The sequence below is a fragment of the Aspergillus karnatakaensis genome (assembly GCF_047715665.1).
Source record: "Aspergillus karnatakaensis strain CBS 102800 unplaced genomic scaffold BJY04scaffold_109, whole genome shotgun sequence".
Classification (NCBI taxonomy): Eukaryota; Fungi; Ascomycota; class Eurotiomycetes; order Eurotiales; family Aspergillaceae; genus Aspergillus; species Aspergillus karnatakaensis.
This window is the reverse complement of record NW_027395821.1, coordinates 25,204-45,510: the sequence shown is the minus strand read 5'-3', so window position 1 is coordinate 45,510 and position 20,307 is coordinate 25,204. Positions and strand designations below refer to the sequence as shown.

General features: G+C 52.9%; 8 protein-coding genes across 8 annotated transcripts; 5 read left to right on the top strand and 3 right to left on the bottom strand.

Annotated features, from left to right (window-relative positions):
* The first annotated feature begins 179 nt into the window (after positions 1-179).
* On the top strand, positions 180-1,689 carry BJY04DRAFT_203914 (putative L-serine dehydratase). Its single transcript, XM_073713411.1, has 3 exons — positions 180-528; positions 580-633; positions 688-1,689. Exons 1-3 carry the CDS (start codon positions 452-454, stop codon positions 1,634-1,636), a joined length of 1,080 nt encoding a protein of 359 aa, XP_073564270.1. The 5' UTR covers positions 180-451; the 3' UTR covers positions 1,637-1,689.
* Positions 1,690-3,295: 1,606 nt separating this feature from the next.
* On the top strand, positions 3,296-4,269 carry BJY04DRAFT_225016 (uncharacterized protein; the record flags this gene model as incomplete). Its single annotated transcript, XM_073718114.1, has 2 exons — positions 3,296-3,901; positions 3,973-4,269. The coding sequence occupies 2 exons, from the start codon at positions 3,296-3,298 to the stop codon at positions 4,267-4,269; spliced, it is 903 nt and encodes a 300-aa protein (XP_073564269.1).
* Positions 4,270-5,475: 1,206 nt separating this feature from the next.
* BJY04DRAFT_225015 (uncharacterized protein) lies at positions 5,476-6,126 on the bottom strand (the record flags this gene model as incomplete). Its single annotated transcript, XM_073718113.1, has 1 exon — positions 5,476-6,126. One exon carries the CDS (start codon positions 6,124-6,126, stop codon positions 5,476-5,478), a length of 651 nt encoding a protein of 216 aa, XP_073564268.1.
* Positions 6,127-8,835: 2,709 nt separating this feature from the next.
* Positions 8,836-10,149, bottom strand: BJY04DRAFT_225940 (DUF3500 domain-containing protein; the record flags this gene model as incomplete). The annotated part of the gene is made up of 2 exons (XM_073718305.1): positions 8,836-9,920; positions 9,969-10,149. 2 exons carry the CDS (start codon positions 10,147-10,149, stop codon positions 8,836-8,838), a joined length of 1,266 nt encoding a protein of 421 aa, XP_073564267.1.
* Positions 10,150-10,550: 401 nt separating this feature from the next.
* Positions 10,551-11,604, top strand: BJY04DRAFT_225013 (uncharacterized protein; the record flags this gene model as incomplete). The annotated part of the gene is made up of 2 exons (XM_073718112.1): positions 10,551-11,530; positions 11,574-11,604. The coding sequence occupies 2 exons, from the start codon at positions 10,551-10,553 to the stop codon at positions 11,602-11,604; spliced, it is 1,011 nt and encodes a 336-aa protein (XP_073564266.1).
* A 1,353-nt stretch (positions 11,605-12,957) lies between these two features.
* Positions 12,958-14,328, top strand: BJY04DRAFT_13593 (SDR family oxidoreductase; the record flags this gene model as incomplete). Its single annotated transcript, XM_073708581.1, has 2 exons — positions 12,958-12,989; positions 13,033-14,328. Coding segments are annotated over 2 exons (1,273 nt in total), but the record flags the coding sequence as incomplete, so codon positions are not given.
* Positions 14,329-14,967: 639 nt separating this feature from the next.
* BJY04DRAFT_225938 (glycosyl hydrolases family 2, TIM barrel domain-containing protein) lies at positions 14,968-18,478 on the top strand (the record flags this gene model as incomplete). Its single annotated transcript, XM_073718304.1, has 2 exons — positions 14,968-16,804; positions 16,855-18,478. Exons 1-2 carry the CDS (start codon positions 15,255-15,257, stop codon positions 18,476-18,478), a joined length of 3,174 nt encoding a protein of 1,057 aa, XP_073564264.1. The 5' UTR covers positions 14,968-15,254.
* A 417-nt stretch (positions 18,479-18,895) lies between these two features.
* On the bottom strand, positions 18,896-20,138 carry BJY04DRAFT_203907 (MYG1 family protein). The gene is made up of 2 exons (XM_073713410.1): positions 20,019-20,138; positions 18,896-19,963 (listed from the first exon to the last, which is right to left on the bottom strand). Exons 1-2 carry the CDS (start codon positions 20,099-20,101, stop codon positions 18,970-18,972), a joined length of 1,077 nt encoding a protein of 358 aa, XP_073564263.1. The 5' UTR covers positions 20,102-20,138; the 3' UTR covers positions 18,896-18,969.
* Positions 20,139-20,307: the final 169 nt, after the last annotated feature.

Sequence of the window (20,307 nt, the reverse complement as noted above, 5' to 3'; positions counted from 1 at the left end):
ATCGGAAGTTTGGGATTTAGCCTGTTTCAGCTCCTTGATAGTCTGCATCTACTTTATGGTCTGCAGTATCGCTAATATGCTGGTTCTGGTTGGCTGTTTGCGAGACCCTGCTGTCTCTGTCGCCAACGAACCGCCTAGCCCCTCCAGGGCAGAACGATAACAACTCTCTCAACATGAAGAGGAGAGTAGCAGATTCTTTTGTTTTGGCTTACCTTGAGCTTACCGATAAATAGTGTTTCTCACAGACCGAAGCCTATACCCGGTAGAAGAAAGAATCAATAAGAATCGCATGCCACAGGGCGCATCTCCATCGGTTCTCCACTTTCGAACTGCAATCCCTGGGAATCTACTTAAATCTGGATCTCCCTGGTCGTTTTAATCAACATACTCAGTGATCCGCTCCATTTCCTTGCTATACCCTGCCACGGATCAGAAAGACAATACATCCAACATGGTCGCCGTAGAGAAGAAGCCCTGGATCGAAACCCCCCTCATCGAGTCCGCCCCTCTATCAAAAACCGCAGGATGGTAAGTCTCGTCCCTCGCCACAATTTATACCATGCACTAACCCCAAACCAGCAGAGTATTCCTCAAACTAGAGCTGCTTCAACCCTCAGGGTCATTCAAATCTAGGTGTGCCACCTACCAACTACCCAAAAGGCCTCCTATTTAACACAATGCAAACAGAGGAATCGGGAACTTCATCCGCACCACCCTCCGACACCCCTCCAATAAAGGCAAAAACCTGCACTTCTTCATCTCCTCCGGCGGCAATGCTGGCCTCGCAGCTGTAATCGCGGCACGCGATCTCGGCTGCTCCTGCACTGTCGTTGTCCCGCTCTCCACGAAGCCTATGATGGTGCAGAAGTTGTGGAACGTCGGCGCCACAGATATCGTCCAGGTCGGGGCGAGCTGGTTCGAAGCAGACACGCATCTCCGGAAGACATTCATTGAAAATCAAGATGTTAGCAAGACGGGGACGGAGAATGTCTACGTTCCACCATTTGACCACCCGGATGTGTGGGCTGGTGCGGGGACGTTGATCGAAGAGGTTGCGAAGCAGCTGCCTGCTAGAGAGAATGAGGGAGGGCCATTCCCGGCAGATGTGGTGATTTGCAGTGTTGGTGGTGGGGGCTTGTTCAATGGTGTCGTTGGGGCGTTGGGTCGGCATATTGAAGCGCAGAAGGGCAGTGAGGCAGCCGCTGCAGGAAGGAAAGTCCGAGTTCTTGCTGCTGAGACCAAGGGTGCGGATTCTCTGGCGTTATCTCTTCGAGAACAAAGTCTCCAGTCTCTTCCAGCTATTACCTCGCTTGCTACATCGCTGGGTGCACTGCAGGTTGCACCGCAGGCGTTCAAGTATGCGCAGTCGCCACCGGCGGGTGTTGATGTTGTCAGCGTTGTTCGGTCTGATGCCGAGGCTGCGAGGGGGCTGGTTCGCTTGTCCGATGAGCACAGGCTAGAGGTGGAACTAGCTTGTGGGATCAGTGTTGATCTTGGGTCGTCGGCGAAGTTGAAAGAGTCTGTTTCTGATCTGACACCGGAGAGCAGGGTCGTGGTTGTTGTTTGCGGAGGGAGTAATATCTCTGCGGAAACCATTGCTGAATACCGGCAGAAGCTTGCGGATGGTTGGGCTTAGAGAGGAATAGATTAGTTGGTTACTCGCTAATATCAATAGAAGGTTGTTCAGTCATTGCACATTCAAAAGGGTTCCGATGCCTTCCAATGCCTCTGGAAGCTCATTGAACCTGAATAGCACACCATTGCCGGCTGGCCTTCCTTTTCCCTATGCCTTGGGCGCACTCTCATGATTCCCTCTCCACTATGCTAAGCACTGTCTGTCTTGTTCTTCTTCTGTTGCAGCAGTCTACATAATGAGGATGAGCGTGTTGGAAACGATGTCTCGTAGAACTCAACAGGAAGGTTTCCTTACGCCATAAAATGTGATTCTTAGTTGATTCTGCGCAAGCTTGTCCAGATAGTCCTTTTTTTCCCGGTGAGATCGATTGGGATCCTCCGGCCTACACGAACCCTCGTGCTTCATCCGCCATTTTGCTGTCTGCTTGCTACCACATGACACAAGGGAGACGGAGATACCTTTCATTGAGAGCGAGATATTGGGGCGCTGTATCCTCCGAACTGATTGGCCCTGATATAAGACCAGACGAGGGCAAAGCAGTTGACTGATTGACGCGAAATCGCGAGCACTGTGGCGTATTCAAGCTTGGCTCAACAACTTATCCATGGTGATCAAGCTGTCTCAGAGTGCCGGCAGCCCACTGCGCCCAAATACATGTGCATGGCCGTACTCGGTTCAGTCTACCGTTCTCTTTGAGAAGCCTGAGTGGTGTACGACGCCGTATGGTGGAACTGTTTCAATTTTACCATTCGTCTCGCGCTCATGCTCATGTGTGATGACGAATACTCAAGAGATATATTAGAGGAACTCTCTTAGAATCATTTTCTCTTCCCTAATACAATATGCCGTAGGTGCGAACCTCATCTTCCTTCTTTGGGTACTGATGGAGTAGACCAAGAGAACAGAGCCTTGATGGAAAGATTTGCAATATTACGGGTCTTAACATAACAGGCAGAATATACGGCAAGCCTCGAAGCTAATGCTAATCTGTTGTCAAGGATAATTGATCTAGTTGGAGGAAACAGATCTCGGCAAGCTTGGAGAACTCGTTCTCATCACAGCCTGCTCGAGAAAGTTTCGAGGGCTATCAATGTCGCAGAACCAAAATTTGAATATCTACGGTTCAGGATAATTACCTTAGCGGTTGGGTCCCCTTACAGCATGAGAAGAGGTCTCACACAATCTTCACATCGTTGCGTTGCCAGCCCACCATAGAAGGGTCTTCTCTACTCTATACATAATCCATCTGATGTATATGACCTACTCCTCGACTGATCAAGATCCATGGTCCAGGCTCATGCATGTGGTGTGTTGATATCGCGTGGTATAGTCGCTGGATTGCATCCCTGGCTTCCGCGAACGGCACGAGCGCCACGAGGGAGAAATCGTGGAATCTAGCAAGCTGATAGGTTTATCCTAGAGATATGAAAGTACGGAACCGGTTGTATTTCTTCAGCCACTGCGAGTGCGAGGAGCACCATGCCCGGCTCTTTGTTCTCAGGGCTTGGCTCCCTAAGTTGTCTATTCGGTCAATAGCTATTGACAACGCCACTGCTGGCCCATTAGAGCCGTCCCTAATAATAACATCTGCTGCACTTTCAAGTCCAATATATCCAAACATGACATCGCAGATCAGCTCACCACAGCACACCGTTCAAGATGGAGCTCGGCTCTAGCAAACCCAGCACCACCTCGTCAATCCACATCACCATCCTATCAATCACCACCCTGCTCATCCTTACCATCCTCCTCCTCATAATCGGCCCTTCCGGAATTCTAACAGACTCCTCAACCTCCACAGCCTGCACCTGCACATACCCACCCATCCACCTCGACACCAGCACCTCAACCCTTCAAATCCAACCCCCGACCCCTCAGAAACCCTCTATTCTCAACACAGCCCTCTACGACGGCACCCACCTGCGTCAATACAAGAAAGCCCCGCAGCTCACAGCGACAAACATCACTTCCCAAATCCCAAGCACATGGGAAGGCCTCCTCTCCCCGCCAAGAGTCGCCGGCGGCATTCTAATAACGCAGGAGAGCCTCGAGGGCTCGAAATTCGATGCACACCCCGAGATCCGCGGGGAAGAGAGCGGGCCCAGCGGGTTCAGACAGGTCGTTGCGATGATGCACCAGCTGCACTGTCTCATCACGATCAGGGGGTTCATATACCCAGAAAACAACAATGTCGAGCACGGGAAGAGTTCAAGTAAGGATAAAAGTGTCAGGCATTTGAGTCATTGTTTCGAGTATCTTGCCCAGGTTAGTAATTCCTCCTACCCCATTCTAGGTATCAGTCAACACCCCGGGACTACATGGCTGATATCTCCAAGGCCCTCATCTGCCACGCAGACGACACAATGGAAGCCCCCTACAAAAAGCTCTCCGACGGAAAGGCCTTCTGGACCGTCGACGGGGAAGGCGCCGTCCACCAGTGCCGGGATCCGCGGCCGATTCTGGAGATGGCGATGCGATCGCGGGAGCACCCGATGAATCTGTCTGCTTGGAATGATGGCATCGGGGTGAGGGAGTACTTTACGGAGGAGCTGAAAAGGACCGGGTTCAAGCATCTGGCTGAGATGGACGAGGTGTTTATGTGGGGGTTTCTGGGGAGGGTGCCGGATCCGTAACCCTAAACTTACGGTATATTTATTCCTTGACTGGAGCGATGGGGGGATTTATGTCTATATTTCATCTTTATATACAAAAATGCATCATGTAGTGTAACTATCTCGATTCTCAGCCTGAAAACAAGCAGGCGCTGAGCAGCTTTTCGGAATGGGTTGTCTGTTTCTGCGCCCTGGCTGGATCTATCTACCTGAGTGAGTGCCGTTATTGGTGTGGTAACATGCTTCGAGACAATGCAGAACTGAGCTGTGAGAGGATCGTCCGTGTCTATTTATGCAGAAGAGTGGTCTTCTTGAGCTTTCTGTGCATCTCCACACGGCGAATCAGAAAGAATGGAATGCCGTCTCTTTCCCTTGGCTGTATTTAAGGGCACGCTTCTGTGATAGCATATCTGGTCCAATGATAGCAACCCTTTGTCCAGGATACACATCGACTCTGCGGTCAGTGCTGTTTGGCCGCATACACAACAGCGGCCCTTTGTGATAGCTGTACAACCTGCAAGCCCTGCTTCCCTCGGCACATATTGCTTCTGACATACACAGCAATGCGCAGATAGCCTCAGTGGCTTGACGAGCACTCGCCCCTCGAGAACATAGAAAATGGTCTCCAGGTGCTCCTCAAAGATTGCGCAAGACACAGCCAAGTCTGCCAAAGTTTTCTCCATCTTTTCCTGGGATCCCATATTTCACCATCGAACCCATGCCTCGGCCGAGACACTCCCCATGGACGAGCGGGAGGACGGCAGCAGTACATGTAGGAACAAGCGTCTATAATCTCTAGACTCGCAATGACTCACGGATGCAGGCACGGGATCGCTGCCTTTTGTCCCTGGTTGACGGCTGGCCGGGAGGAGGTCTGCGAAGAAAGGATGTCCATCCAATTGTTAGAGGTCGCGCGTCAACATGTCTCCGAGACTGAGAGTCGATTACCTGGTGTCGTGTGTGACATTTTATCGAACTCCTGACAGAACAGAATGTCCTGGAATTGATTCATGAAGCATCGAGTCCGTGAATTAATGAAAGAACTATCCCAAGGGATAGCCTTTACATCTATTTCCTCTCCAAAGTCTGTTTGTTTTTGCAGCTGTTCCTCAGTGTTGTTGTGGACGTTGATCAGTTGAGCAGGGAAAGGAGCGTCCACCAAGGATAGCCATTTAGCTGACATTGGCAACATTCTGGCCACAAAGACAAACTCTTTCTCAAATTTAATCAGCTGTAAAGACTGTGTTGGTGCGCAAAACAACTTTGCGCCGTCTCTTGGCCGCCGTAATTTAATGGCTGCAGTTCAGGCAGGGAATGCTTGTCTCTGTCCTTGTATTCAGAGGGTGGTGGAAATTCCGTTTCTTTCTTGATATCAGTCTCAGGATCCCAATATACTGGATACCTTAGGCAGAACAAGGGACGGCAATTATAGATTGGTCTCTTAGCTACTCCTTGAGCATCGAAAATAAGGTTAAAATCATTCTTTGGAAGCAGCTGAAGATAACCAGCAAGCACTATCTCTCTATGATGGGAGTAGTCCTTGAACTGGCCTTCAAAAGTCTTCTCGAGCCATTGCAAAAGTTCTGTGGTCTTCTCAATCAGTCGTAAAGACTGTGTTGGTTCACCATCCTTGATGCTGAACTCTCGATCGACGCTTGGCCAGATAGCCAAAATCAAGCCCTTGTTCATGAAGACGAATCGAACAACACCGCGATAAAGCTCTCGTAGCTCACGCTTGCTTTCAGCTTCAATAATACGGTTGTCAAGGTCGAGGTATGCTTGTTGTTGGTCAGTCACTGCTAGTACATGATCCTGACTGCACACGGCTTTGATTTTGTTGCCATACATGCCAGAACACAGGCAAATCCTTCCAGGCATTCTCGTTTATTTTTTGAAATGTTGCTGTAGGCAAAGGCAATCTTTTAACAGGATCCACACCCTAAGGTGGATCAATCACGGCGTGCTCCTCGTGGATGAATTACACCTTTATCAACGTAGGAGGCTCTCCCTACGATGAGCCGCATCTTTGATGATGGTAGTTCCACAGACTGGACACGAGCACGAGTCTTGTTCTGAGTTAACGATCCCGTTTGCATACTGCATACCTTGACCCCAGTCGGTTACTCTTAAGGAATTACCGGAGACAAGAGTATGTAGCTCAGGGACAGCCGTCCGTGATTGTGTACTATTACAAGAAGAGACACATCGAAGATCCGCCGGATCACAGTCTGTTGTCGCTTGTTTATCCGCAGTGGAGGGACTGTCTCGTCAAACATCCGTGGTGATCCCCAGACAGAGGGGGCTTTGCCTCGTTAATGACAACTTTCGCAGTACGCTTGAATGCGAGAAGGGCTTCGCTTTTCAAATCAACGTCAAGTTCACAAAAGCTGCATTTTTTTACTTGCTCGGTGTAATCTCGGAGCACAGCGAGCATATCAGCCCCGTCCCCTTGAGGGATTATCTCTCGATTATCAACCGCATCAACCCAGAACCTGGTTTGCGCATCTTCCTTTTGCTCATCAGATAGGAACCCGTCCATAAGCGTTCTCCCCTCTGTGAACGCTAACTTGAAGACATGTGCCTCCAAGTTCTGGTCACTTGGCCGCGACTGAATTCGTCATCGGATATCAGAAGTTGATTGAGCGATATATCCGACTCGTGTGCTCTCTCAACACCAACAACACGCTCAAACTCGAGCTCAATCAAGGTAGAACTCATCTTTTCAGCCTCGAATGGATCCTGTTGATAACGAATGGGTTTCCCTCAGGCACGATCGTGACATTGTGATCCCAGCCACGGCCAACTAGATCTTCCAAGATCTCGTCTGATTTCAGTTGCATGTTCGTTACACGGGCATGGAATGGTGCATCTATAAGATGTTTTCATTTTGCAGCCGCCGGTAAAATCTTCGCCTTCCAGACAACTTCATTTCTGTTGCACTTTTGGATCTCTCCAAGGGTAAAAATCCCCCTCTTGTCTTGACTTTTCAACACAATACCCTCTCCAGGGTAAACGTTGAAGGAGCGATCTGGCTTTGGCCAAATTGCCAGCAAGAAAGCATCATTCTCAAAACAACATCGGACTGAGCATTTGCGAGCTCTTTGACCTCCTCCTCCGCCTCTGCCTCTGCCTCGATCGTTATGTTGTTCAGGCGTAAATACGCTTGCTGCCTCTCAGTCAACACCATCAGTCTGTTTGGACCGAGTAGACCACGGATAACGGGGCTCGTTTCGCTTTCGGGTCGCGACATTGACGCGACGGGCAGATGGAAGAAATCTGGTATTCTGCATGATTACGACCGGAACAGATAATGATTATCTTGTTCTCGGATCCGTGACCGGCATCGAAGGTCTGGATGGTACACGCCATTCCATGCTCCGCACGGGGAAGAACATGAACTTCCTCTACCTGGCCGCGGTAACTACCTAGCATGCGGCAGATGACTATGCCGTACCTGTCCCAACAGCCCACATGTTTTGGTGTGAAGCAATGTCATTCCTACGCCCACCTGCTATTGAACGGGGAACTTGGGAGGCCTCTTGCCCATTGCCTGTTGAAAGGGTTTCCCTCGTTCGTCGCAACAGGTAATTCAGCCACCCCGGGCCAGCGCTAGTTGCTCGAGCAGAGCGTCGACCGTCAATGAGAGGGACTCGTGACATCTAGTGAGCCCTAGGCCAGCACCGTCGCTCATACAAAAGCGGGAGCACGCACCCAACCAGGTGAAAATATCTCCGGGATTGCCATAACGGCAGGTGTTTCGCAGCGAGATGCCAAAAGACAGCCCGCATCAAGGGTAGATGCTACGCTACTAGCATCGCTAGCCGGTTGAAGTAGAAGTCTTTATAAGCGAAGAGCATATTCTCACGAAGCAAGTCCTTGGCGGCAGGCCAGAATTTTCCATGGGGTTGTTGATAGCGGAACCCTGGAAACACCGATGGCAGTAGTATTCTCCGCTGATGGGCTGGGGGTATCTGTATTATTCGCGGGAGAATTCCGAACCACATCAGCACTTGTTCCTTCTAGCCGGCTGTCTGGGCCCGGGGTAGCGACGGATCCGCATTATGTTGCTCGAGGTCTAGTGAAACCAAGTAGCCCTAGTATGTGACTGAGGGTTGCTCTTCACTAGCCCTAAGTCGAGATTTCGCCCTACTTTGGACGCTCCCAGTCACCACTTCCGGAGTCGCATTCAATCCTAACAGCTCATCTCACTATCACGTCCAAGGCCCGGTCTCTCTGTCGTAGGCAACCATCGATCAACGGACAGGGTCGGAATTTTCGTACAAAACTGGAACTTCCCACCTCCACCATACGCATCGCTTAAGATTGAGCGGATCGGGCGCGCAAAAAGCTTTGACTGTAGCAGAAGTAACTAGAAAGCCGTCGGCGCATCTTCTGTAGCATCAGGTCTTGCACTGCCACCATTTAAAACTGTAGATAGAAGATGCCGGATGGCGACAAGAGCCCCTCTCGGAAGAAACCAGCTTCGTAGGCAGTTCAAAAGAATAAAACCAAGATAGACACCAACTATTGCTGCGCTTGCTCCCTCATCCTCACCACCACTGTATACAAATAACCCCAACCCCAAAATCACCAAACAATCTCCGTCCCCTCCACCCCTTCAATCCCCGGAACCAGCCGCCTCAACGCAACCCCATAATCCCCGCCATTCGGCGTCCTCAACAGCGTATGCACATGGAACTTCTCCGGCTCCCCATTATCCAGAAACACCCCACTATGATGATCAAACTCGACCAGCACAACGGGGTTCTGGATGCGGAAGTAGAACGGATTGGCATCCCCGAACCCGCCGATCCAGCAGAAGTACGTCTCGGATTCGTACTCTTTGATCTCGGCCATTTTGAGCTCGCGCGCGCGAGAAGGGAGGTACAGGAGGTACTGCTCCAGGATCTTGTAGAGGGTTTCTCTCTGAGAATTGTCGGGGAAGGAAGAGACAGTGACGCCCTCATTCGGCACGATGCGGTTGTCCCGGTACGCGCCGCAGAGATGGCGCTGGTCGTCGCGGTTCCAGCGGCCGGGAGGCATAGCGGGGTCGTTCATCTCCCTATACACCTGTGCCTTTTTCTGTAGAGTCTCCGGGAGACTCTGCATAAGCCTCAACCCCAATTCCTCTTCAACATGCAGTATCCTCGTCCCCTTATACGGTCCCTGGTCAATCTCATTCGGCTCCGCGCCTGTAAACCACGGCGACGCGACAATCTGGTTTTTGTACAGGAAGATATTCAGGCATAGATGGTGACCGTAGAAAGACCAGCCCCAGGGTCTTGATTCGGAGGGGTTACCGAAGAGGACGAAGTTGTAGGAGAATTCGTTCATGATGCTGGGGGCCTGGACGAGCTCGCCCAGGAAGTGGTTTATGCGCATTGCGCTGAGGGCTTTTGCGTAGCCTTCGGGGGAGAGTGTTGCCTGGAGGATTGCGAGGACTGCGGAGCGGATCTCCGGTGTGATTGTGGGGTCGTCGAGGCGGAGGCCTTTGTTGCTGAGGAGGAACTCGGGGTTTGACCAGGTGCGCCATTCGGGGGAGTCGATGTGGTAAGTTAGAGAGGCCTTCTGGGTGGGGGTGAGCAGGGAGAGGAGGGCGTTTGTTTTGGAAACGATGGTGGGGAGCGGGATTTGTTCGTCGCGCAGGGAGAAGAGGTTGGGGCGGATGTTGCCTGTAGGGATTGTTAGAGGGGGTTTATTAAGTAAATAGAGGGAGGTACCGTCTGTTGTCACGCCTTTGAAGGGCTCCTGGGCGAGGTCTTTCCAGTGCATGTAGAGGGCGTGCAGCCAGGGCGGGTTGCGGTTGGATTTGAAGGCATCGGCGTATTGGTGGGCGTCTTGGTGGCGCATTGCCTGGAAGCGGGGGGTGTCCAGGTCAGGGAGGTACTTTCGATACGACATGGTGTAGGAGTTGTTAGATTGTTGGAACTGGGGAAATCTGGGAATCTGGAGTAGTTGGAGAAGGTCTTATACTGTGTCGATCCCCACAATCCCCACGTGGAGAGCGGCAAACGGCTTATCCGAGCAGATTCACCACAAGGAGTGTGTATACTTGTCTGTATATTGCTGTCTGTCTAGAAGTCTAGCTGATGGTGGCACGATCAGTATAACCGTGGTAACTACAAAGCCTCTGCTCCGGAAATACCCTCCGTAGGAATCGCTTTCCGGCCGGAATACAGCCAACCCGGTCCCCTGCTGACGTTGTAAGTAGAACGGAGGATCTTCAACACCCCTTTGAACCTGTCTTGTTGTCTCATCACATTCCAATGAACATACCAAATGCCCACAGCTCACTACACAACATGTCCGCAACATCTACTACGTGCCTAACCCCACCCATCTCCAACCCCCTGTCAACCCTCCTCTTCCCACCCCGCGCACCACCCCCTCTCCAGGAACAACCACTGCCGCTCATCTTCAACCTCCCAGAATGCCTGATTAGGGACATCTTCGACCTGCTCCCACTGGCCGGTAAAGCCTGCCTCTCCCTAACCTGCAAACTCTACAGCGCCCTCTTCATCAAGATCCTCAAGCATCCAGAGCTGAGATCCCCACTCCTCGGGGACCTGGTGAAGCCCACTGTGAACGTCTTCACAGCGAATGCCCCGCGGAACCAGCTCCTCATGCTCCTGCAGGATAACCACTGGGCATTCTGCGCCGCATGCTTGAAACTACATCCTAGGGAAGAGTTCACCCCGCAGAGCGTGCTCAGGCTACCGGACATGGAACGAAACTGCATGCCATATGCCGGGGTGGTAAACCTGTGCGAGTGTATCTCCCTGACTCCGAGAGCGAAAGTGGCGATGGTGAGATTTCTATGCCAGCGGCAGAAGTCGCGGGACAAGACAACCCCAGTGCAAACATGGGGAAAGTTCGAGGTCAAGAGTACCGGGAACAAACGACCACTCCTCCAGCATGAGTGCACTGTTGCCGATAGGGACGACGTGAAGATTGATTTCTGTGTGCAGATCGACGTCCAGGACTCGCAGATGTTGATTGCTAGACTCACTTATAACATCTATGATGACCGGGAGCGGACGGAGGGGCGGCCAAAACATAGGATTTCCAGCCCGCTGATGGAGAATCTGATGCAGATCTACGACAAGCGCATGTTGACCACAGTTTGTGGGGAGATTATCGAGGAGAATGCAAAGAGTGACAAGCCGGAGAGGTCCTTGGTGCACAGGTCGTGCAGGTTGCTAGGGAGCCCGATCTGCTCGGCCGATGAGGACTGGCTCCGACAGTCTTGTAGGCGGGATGATTCCTATTTTGAAGCTGCCTGGTAAGTGGCTGCCCTTGTGCTTGGGCCTGGCTAACAGTTGCAGGCGCCGAACACAAAAAGCTTTGGAGCAATGAGCTACCGCTCGGTTTTTTTTCCCACTTTCAAAAAAAAACTGTGCCAATCGATCCGCCAGTCTCCTGTCTTTGCAGGCCACAGGCTTCAGAATGCCCGCTCGTACTGGCCTAGCTCGACAGACTGAAGCTGTTCCATTCTTCTTCTTCGGCCTGTTTCCCCCAGCTCTTGAACGATGACTCCAGCCCCCCCCGTTGCCCCTGACACACCTCCACTGTCGTTCCATCACTGCAGCTATTTTGCTCAGATTCTCACCGATAACGTATGGAAGCTTGGCAAACTCCGTCCGCAACGTCAGACTGTTTAAGCGAGATTTTCGACTGGCAAGCCGAAAGATTCGACGCGCAAAAGTAGCGTCAATAGCTAGATTGATAAGAATGTCTCGAACCAGGCGGCTGTCTGACAGCAGCGCTTCATTTCCAAGTGCCTCACTGTCAAATATACCTGATTGAAGTGCAAGTTCTTCACGGTTGTAGAAATCCAGCTGAAGGGTCAGATCTTTCAGTGTTTTGATCCGTCCGAGGATGCCGTAAATCTGCATCTCAAACCTCCTGACATCGCGTTGGACCTCAAGCCGTAGGTCTTCAAGGCGTTGGCAACATGTAGCATTTCGAGGGGCGGGAGGCCTTTGAGGAAACCGCATGCGACAAGATCCCATTCGTCGATATCGTCCGCAGATCGAACCCGTGATATACCAAGCTCCAGGGACTTCAGCGACGTGAATTCACACTGTGTTGCCAATGTAAGGGCCTCAATTTCAGCTGCCCATAGCTCCAGGCTGTGCGGATGCGAGAAACGAACTGTCCTTCTCCAAAGTTCAAAGCGGGTTTCATCAGCAGACTCAAGACTGGGGGAAATGGCAAGGGTATAGTCAAATTGATCATCTGCACGGTCGACCATTCCATTCTCTTCGCCTTCGGCGCCAGGCGGAATAAGCGGGTCGAAAGCTTCGACATGAAGGCGACAGCGTGGAAGATGAAAGTGAAGGATCTCCAAGATGTTTCTTGGAAACCGTGCTCCGCAGGCATACACCAGGTCACGAAGGCATATGAGGTTAACCAGCAAGGCAGCCAATAAGAAACATCAGACTTGTTTGGACAGACTAGTCTGGCCCATGCAGATGCAGGTGGTCAAACTTCCACGGTCGCCGAGCTGCCAATCTCCACGAAGGTGGCTTGAACACCGCATCGAGGAAAATATCGATCATGGTTCCATTGATCAGTGCAGTCATTCCACCATCCGAGCAGTCCGAACCGCGATAATGTGACGCCATCCCGACGTGAACAAAGGTACTTTATATTATGACCGGGACCCCCACCTCCACAAGATCCAGCAACTCTTCAGAATACTTCCGGTATGGCTTCTGCAATCGTAACTGGCGCCACTGGTAGGTACTCCAGTTCTCCTCGCAACTCAACTAACACACTCAGGCATCACCGGCAGCGCCATCGTGCATCACCTCTGCAAAGACCCCTCCTACAGCAGGATCTACTCCCTCTCCCGCCGCAACCCCGGCTACGACGATCCCAAAATTTACCATGCAACCATCGACCTCCAAGGCTCTGTCGCCGACATGGCGGATAGTCTGTCTGGCATTTCCGCTGAATACATCTTCTTCTGCGCATACATGGCGCACGACGACCCGCAAGAGCTCTGCCGAATTAACGTAGCCATGCTGTGGAACTTCATCCAGGCGCTCGAAAAAACAGGCGCACACAAGACCTTGAGGAGATTCATCCTCACCTGCGGATTCAAACAGTACAGCGTGCACCTCGGCAACACCAAGCAACCCTTCCACGAAGATGACCCAGTGCTGAAAGGAGAGATCGCAGGCGAAACCTGGCCACCAAACTTTTACTTGGACCAACAGCGCGTCCTCAAGTACGCCACGACGGGCTCAAACTGGGAATGGATCGTCACCCTCCCGCAGGACGTCCTCGGGTTCGCGCGCGGGAACTACATGAATGAAGCAACCGCCATCGGACTATACTGTACCGTCTCAAAAGCCCTACCAGGTTCAGAACTCCCCTTCCCAGGCAGCAAAGCCGGGTATCTCGCATTCAACACGTGGACATCCGCAAATCACCACGCGAGATTCTGTCTCTGGGCTGCGACGGCGCCAAACGCAGGGAAGCAGATCTTCAACGTTACGAACGGCGACACGGAATCGTGGCAGAACCTCTGGCCGCGCCTTGCAAAGCGTTTCGGGTGTAGAATCCCTAATCCGATGTTTCCGAATGGCGGGACTGCCGATTCAGGGGGTTACAAGGACTTTGAATCGTCCACGACTAGGATGCCGAATAAACACCCGCTTATTACCCGCGCAGACGATATTGGGGTCGCTGAGGATCCATCTGTGGAATCAACACCGACGCTCTTCTCGCAGATCGATCCGGAGAAGTGGGCGAAGAGAGATGATGTTAATAAGGCTTGGAAGACTGTTCGTGAGATGTATGGTCTTGAACAGGATGCTTGGGAAAAGGCAACCTGGGACTTTTTGACGTTTGCCCTGGGGAGGGATTGGAGCTGTGTGGGGAGTATGAGTAAGGCGAGGAAATTAGGGTGGAATGGGTACGCGGATACGTGGGGGGAGTTAGAGGGTGTTTTTGAAGTTCTGGAGAAGGAGAGGATTCTTCCAGTGGCTGAGAAGCTGAGGGAGGACTTTTCCTGAGAGCAGGACTACAAGAGGCAGTCTACGGAGTAGTGAGATGGACGATGTGGGCGGGCTCCTACCGGGGTCCGGGCCTATGCCCTAATTACCCTTTTCTTCACGTCTGCGAGTGATTTACCCTAAAATTGTTGACATCTCTCGATCATTGTTAATATGCATCCCGCCTTCGTTGAAGATGCCTTGTCCTGACTCATAACTGCACCAGAACCCCATGCGTACCCCATGCGTAGCCCGGTGATACTCCATAGTAGAGAGAAGTGATCATCCGATAGACAGGGGGCTCGGCACGTACACACAGGACACAGGAGGATTATCAATCAAGGAAGCACTACGAAGTAACTACCCCAGATTCCCACCGTCATACCTCTGGGCTGATGTAACCCTAAGACGACAAAGCCAAGAGCCTGCATTACCTGTTTCGAGATCCTCCGCAAGCTACTCCCATCAATCCGCATGGGCCGCTCAGTCCCGTGCACGGAAAGAAGAGAACAAGAAACTAGGCATCAGACAATGAATGACTCGGGGAAGCCGGATGGGATGGAGTGGAGGGGGATTGATCGCGATTCAAGGCATCCGGATATACTCCGACAGAAGGTAGCGACCCTGTGACGTATGTGTCATACCACTTTAATCTCGGCGGCCTTTTAACCGAGCCATGTAAGCTCTCAGCAGGCGACACGGAACAGCCGGATGAAAGCAAGACGATCGACATGGAGTATACTCCACACTGCGGGGGAGGCCATGTCCCTCCGGAGCGCCAAGAACCCTCCGCTCCAACGGACTCCACCTCATTTGGATAGCTTCATCTTGTTGGACTACCACCTGCTGATCTTCCCTTGGCGACCGTCACTCTTGGCTTGGAGCCCGGCTTTTCTCCGGAGGTACCGTCTTGCAATGCTCTCTGCCCGGGTATAAAAGCTGCTGTGGCTGCGGAATCCAATATGTAGATCGCACAGATAACCAGTCTGCATCTGACTGAAAATGGCGTCCCTTGCAGCGTCGGTCTGGCCTGCCTCTCTCCCAGACTGGTCCAACCTGAATGTTCTGCACCGCAACACTCTCGAGCCCCGTGCGCACTTCTACACCTACCCAGATGAGGAGTCTGCCTCGTCATTCAACCGCGAGGAAGGCTTCTTTCACAGCCTCAACGGCACCTGGAAGTTCCACTACGACGACTCGCCCTATACCGCGCCCATCTGGGAGTCCGCCAACACGACAGACTGGGATGACATTGATGTCCCTAGTGTCTGGCAGCTGCAAGGCTATGGCCGCCCCCACTATACCAACATCAACTACCCCTTCCCTGTCACTCCTCCCAACGTCTCCTACGTAAACCCCACCGGCTCCTACTGGCGGGAGTTTGAAGTCCCCGAAGACTGGGAAGAAGGCCAGCAGATCCGCCTCCGGTATGAAGGCGTCGACAGCGCATTCCACGTGTGGGTGAACGGCGAAGAAGTGGGCTACAGCCAGGGCGCCCGCAACCCCAGCGAATTCGATATCACGGAATACCTCAACGACAACGGAACAAACACGCTTGCTACGCGTGTATATCAGTGGAGCGATGGCAGCTACCTCGAAGACCAGGACCAGTGGTGGCTGTCCGGCATCTTCCGAGATGTCTACCTCATTCCGTTCCCGCAATCAGCCATCTCAGACTTTGAATTCACTCCTGAGGTCGATGATGGATTTGAATCTGGCACTCTCAAGGCAAATGTGACCATCCAAGGCGACCACGGCGATCTGAGCATAAAAGTCCTCGCGCCAAACGGCACAACCATTGATGAATGGACCGGTGACTCCTCAGAGCAGTACTCCCTCCCTGTCTCCGGAGAGGACTTTCACCTGTGGTCCGCCGAGCATCCAAACCTGTACACCGTCTTCCTGGAATTCAACAACCGCGTCATCAGCCACAAGATCGGATTCAAGCGGGTGGAAATGGACGGTCCCAACTTCCTCGTCAACGGCCAACCGATCATCATCTACGGTGTCAACAGACACGAGCACAGCCACCTGTACGGCCGCTCCGTCCGCTACGAAGACATGCGCGCCGATCTGATCAGGATGAAGCGCTCCAACATCAACACCATCCGCACAGCGCACCAGCCCCCGCACCCATCCTTCTTCGACGTCGCCGACGAACTCGGCTTCTACGTGATCGCCGAAGCAGACATCGAATGCCACGGGTTCGGCGACATCGAAGAAACGGAAGAGGGTGCCGCAAGCTGGCTCTCCGATAACGAAGAGTGGGAGCACGCATACCTGGACAGAGCGGAGCAACTCGTTGAACGGTTCAAGAACCACGCCTCAATCATCATCTGGAGTTTAGGCAACGAGTGCTTCTACGGACGAAACCAGGCGGCAATGTACCGCTGGATCAAGGAGCGCGATCCCAGTAGGATTATCCACTACGAGCAGGATCGCGAGGCCGAGAGCGCGGACATCTACTCGCATATGTACTCGTCTCCGCAGACGATGATCGAGCATATGGGCAATCACACCGACAAGGCGTTGATCTTGTGTGAATTTGCGCAGTAAGTCTTTCCTTGAGCCTATATATGTGATGCGATACTAACTCAAACAGCGCAATGGGCAACGGTCCCGGCGGCCTGCAGGAATACGTCGAGCTCTTCCGCACGCACCCCCTCTCCCAAGGTGGTCTCGTCTGGGAATGGTCTAACCACGGGCTGCTCAAGCGCGAAGGCGATATTGAGTACTATGCCTACGGCGGAGACTTTGGGGATGAGCCCAACGATGCTGATTTCGTGATGGACGGACTCACCCTGTCGGACCACACGCCTATGCCTAGTTTGCTGGAATACGCAAAGATCATCCAGCCTGTTTCTGTCAACCTGACCGAAGACGGAAACAGTCTTGTTGTGGTCAACTACTATGACTTTTCTGATCTGAGTGGGCTGGATGCTGTTTGGTTCCTTGTTCAGGATGGGGAGACCTCTGAGGAGCAGGAGTTGGAGCTCCCCCGCGTCCCTGCGCAGGAGAACCGGACGGTCGAGCTACCTCTTGATAGGAATGAGCTGACGCAGGAGGGGTGGTTGACCGTTGAGTTCCGACTGAAGGAGGACAAGGAGTGGGCTGAGGCAGGCCATGTCATTGCCTGGGATCAGCTCTACCTCCCTGGCTCTAGCTCTGCATCTGGCTCTGCATCGGGATCAAACTCAACCTCAACCTCATCTGCAACCAAACGCACCCTCTCGACCCGACAGTCCAACTCCACAACCCCCAGCTTCTCCGTCTCCCAATCCCGCACAAATCTCACCATCACCACCGGCGAAACAGACCTAACCTTCAACCTCCTCCAAGGAAACCTCACCTGGAGCCACTCCGGCACGACCCTCCTAACCCGCGGCCCCGAACTCACCTTCTACCGCGCCATGACCCAAAACGACGAAGGCCAATCCGGCGACAAGATCGAGTGGGACGAAACCCACGTCGACAAAATGTCCACGCAGATCCGCTCCGTCTCCTGGACAAACACCTCCTCAACCGTCACCGTCACCTTCAAAGTCCGCGTCGCCCCCATGATCCTCGAATGGGGCGCCGAAGCCGACCTCGTCTACACCATCTCCCACGACCCAGAAGGAGAAGGCCAGAATACCTCCCCCGTAGTTTCAATCCACGTCTCCGGCGACTTCACCGGCGAAAACACCCCCTCCGTCGTGCCGCGGATCGGCCTCCTAGCCGTCCTCCCCGGTGCCTTCAACGAAGTCACCTGGTTCGGCCGCGGCCCCGGCGAAAACTACAAAGACTCCAAGCAAGCCTCGCGCATTGGCGAGTATTCTGCCTCCGTCACCGACCTCTTCACAAACTACGACTACCCGCAGGAGAACGGCAACCGGGAGGATCTGCGCTGGCTGCGGGTTTCGAATGGCGAGGTGGCGCTTGAGGCGCGCAGGACGAGGGCTTCGTCTGGCTCGTCTGCCTCGAACTCTACTTCTACTTCTACTTCTGCTATTTCTGGGGATGTGGAGAGTCCAGAGGTGTTTTCCTTCACGGCGAGTAATTACTTCCCGCATGACTTGAATGATGCGAAACATCCGCATGAGTTGAGTCCGTTGGATGTCACGGTGTTGAATCTGGATTATGATAACCATGGTCTTGGGAGCGCGAGTGTGGGGCCGAGGCCGTTTGATCGGTATAAGTGCTTCACCGAGGCGTTTGATTTTGGGTTTGAGTTGAGGGTTGTTTAGATTCTTTTTCTCTTTCTTTTTCTTTTTTTTGGGGGGGGGATTGTGTGAGGAGGGGAGGGGGCAGAGGGTGGTTAGGGCTAGAGGTTGCAGTGTTAGCTGTCGTATCCCGAGGCCCTTAGGTATGATGAGATGAAAGTAATGAAGATCATATGTTCTACTTGTTAGGTTTCCAGGCACTGTAGACTGAACTGACTGTAGTGGTTATGTCGCTAGATGCGAGGAGTAGGAAGGGAAATATTGATGCCTACTAGTCTATCTACTCTACCTCCCACCCCGGGGCCTACCACGATAACTTCCTATCGTAGATCCATTACAAATATCTGCCTCTTTTCGACTTCTTACGTATCATGCTGTCGTAGAATTATGACCTTCCTGAACTTTTAGCCACATTATTGTATCATGAAGATTCATGCAATAGATCCTGATCTATAAATCTAGCCTAGTCTAACTAGATAACACAACTTTTCGCATGTCGTAACAAACATAACCAGCTACTCCAGAGCCTTAGCAGCCATCGCCAACGCCCCCTCCCTCGTCTTATGCCCACCAATAAACCCACTCGCATGAACAAACACCGCGCCCTCGGGAATCCCGTCCCCAGCCTCCGCCAACACACCATCCAAATCACTATCCCTCACCCCGCGCCACTTCTCCGGCAGCGGCTTCCTAGACACAAAGCTCCCCTCGCTCACAGACACGGCCTGAACACGCCACTTGGAGTCCGCCGCGCCGCTCTCCGGGTAGAGAACATAATACACGTCGCTGTCTTCCGCGGCATTCTCCTTCTCAAAGTTGCCCAGGTGCTCCTTCCACGGAACACCGCCTTCAGGGAGGATCATGATCCGGCCGGAGTGGTGGACGTCCTTACGGGCGGCATACGCCTTCTGCACTGTCTCCCGCGCAGGCAGCCAAGAGGAGATCGCGGCCTTGAGTTTACGGGCGAACACGCCGCCAACAAAGTCGCTTGCGCGCTCGAACAGGCCGTCTTCGCCGAGGGCCTCCTCCGCCGCGTCAGCGGGGTAGTTCATATCGTTGACGATGCTGGCGATTGTGACGCCGCCATCCTTGAATTTCTTTTCGATGCCGGCCTTCTCGAGGGCGGCGGGGTCGTAGCTGGAGATGCCGTTGTCGTTGGCGTCGATGGCTTCGATGAAGTCCGCGTAGAGTTTCTGGTAGATTAGGCTGACGTTGCTGTGCTCGGTCGGGAGGTTTGCGTGCTGTGCGATGATTGACGGGCCGAAGTGCATGTAGACCAGGCCTGCGGAGGAGAGTTTTGTGGCGTAGCCGGGGAAGACGGTGGAGAAGGTGCGCTGGTGGTGGTCGTAGCGGTTGGTGGTGGCATCGTATTCGCCGCCGACGTCGACGACTGTGTGGCAGGTTTGGAGGAGGGCTGGGTCGCGGGTTCGGATCAGGGGGGAGGAGGAGTAGGTGGGGAGGAGGCGGAGGAGGTAGACGGCTAGGGCTTCGTCGGCGTGGAAGTGGCCGCTGTGTAGGATGGTTAGCTTTGGTTTTGCTTTCGAGTGAGGGGAGTCGAAGGTACCTGTGTGTTCCGATGAGGAGGGAGCCGGTTCTGGGCTTCTTGGAGGCGGTTTCTTGGGCCATTCTGACGAGAGTGCGGAGCATGCGAAGGATTAGAGAGAATGGGTAGAGGAAATGAGTATGAAAGTAGAATGAAGCTGGAGCTGGCAACGGAGATGGAAATTTGAGAGACGGTGTGGGGTGTTTGGGCCGTTTGCATGGGCGTTGCTAATGGTGGGCTGTGATTGGTCAAGGGAGTATATAGTGTATACCACCGAGTGACGAGATAAGGATTGAAAATTGGAAGATGG

Coding starts and splice junctions, on each gene's coding strand:
- BJY04DRAFT_203914 (XM_073713411.1), top strand. CDS start 452: ATGGTCGCCGTAGAGAAGAAGCCCTGGATCGAAACCCCCCTCATCGAG. Junction 529..579: donor CTATCAAAAACCGCAGGATG/GTAAGTCTCGTC, acceptor ACCCCAAACCAG/CAGAGTATTCCTCAAACTAG. Junction 634..687: donor TCAGGGTCATTCAAATCTAG/GTGTGCCACCTA, acceptor CAATGCAAACAG/AGGAATCGGGAACTTCATCC.
- BJY04DRAFT_203907 (XM_073713410.1), bottom strand. CDS start 20,101: ATGCTCCGCACTCTCGTCAGAATGGCCCAAGAAACCGCCTCCAAGAAG. Junction 19,964..20,018: donor CTCCTCATCGGAACACACAG/GTACCTTCGACT, acceptor CATCCTACACAG/CGGCCACTTCCACGCCGACG.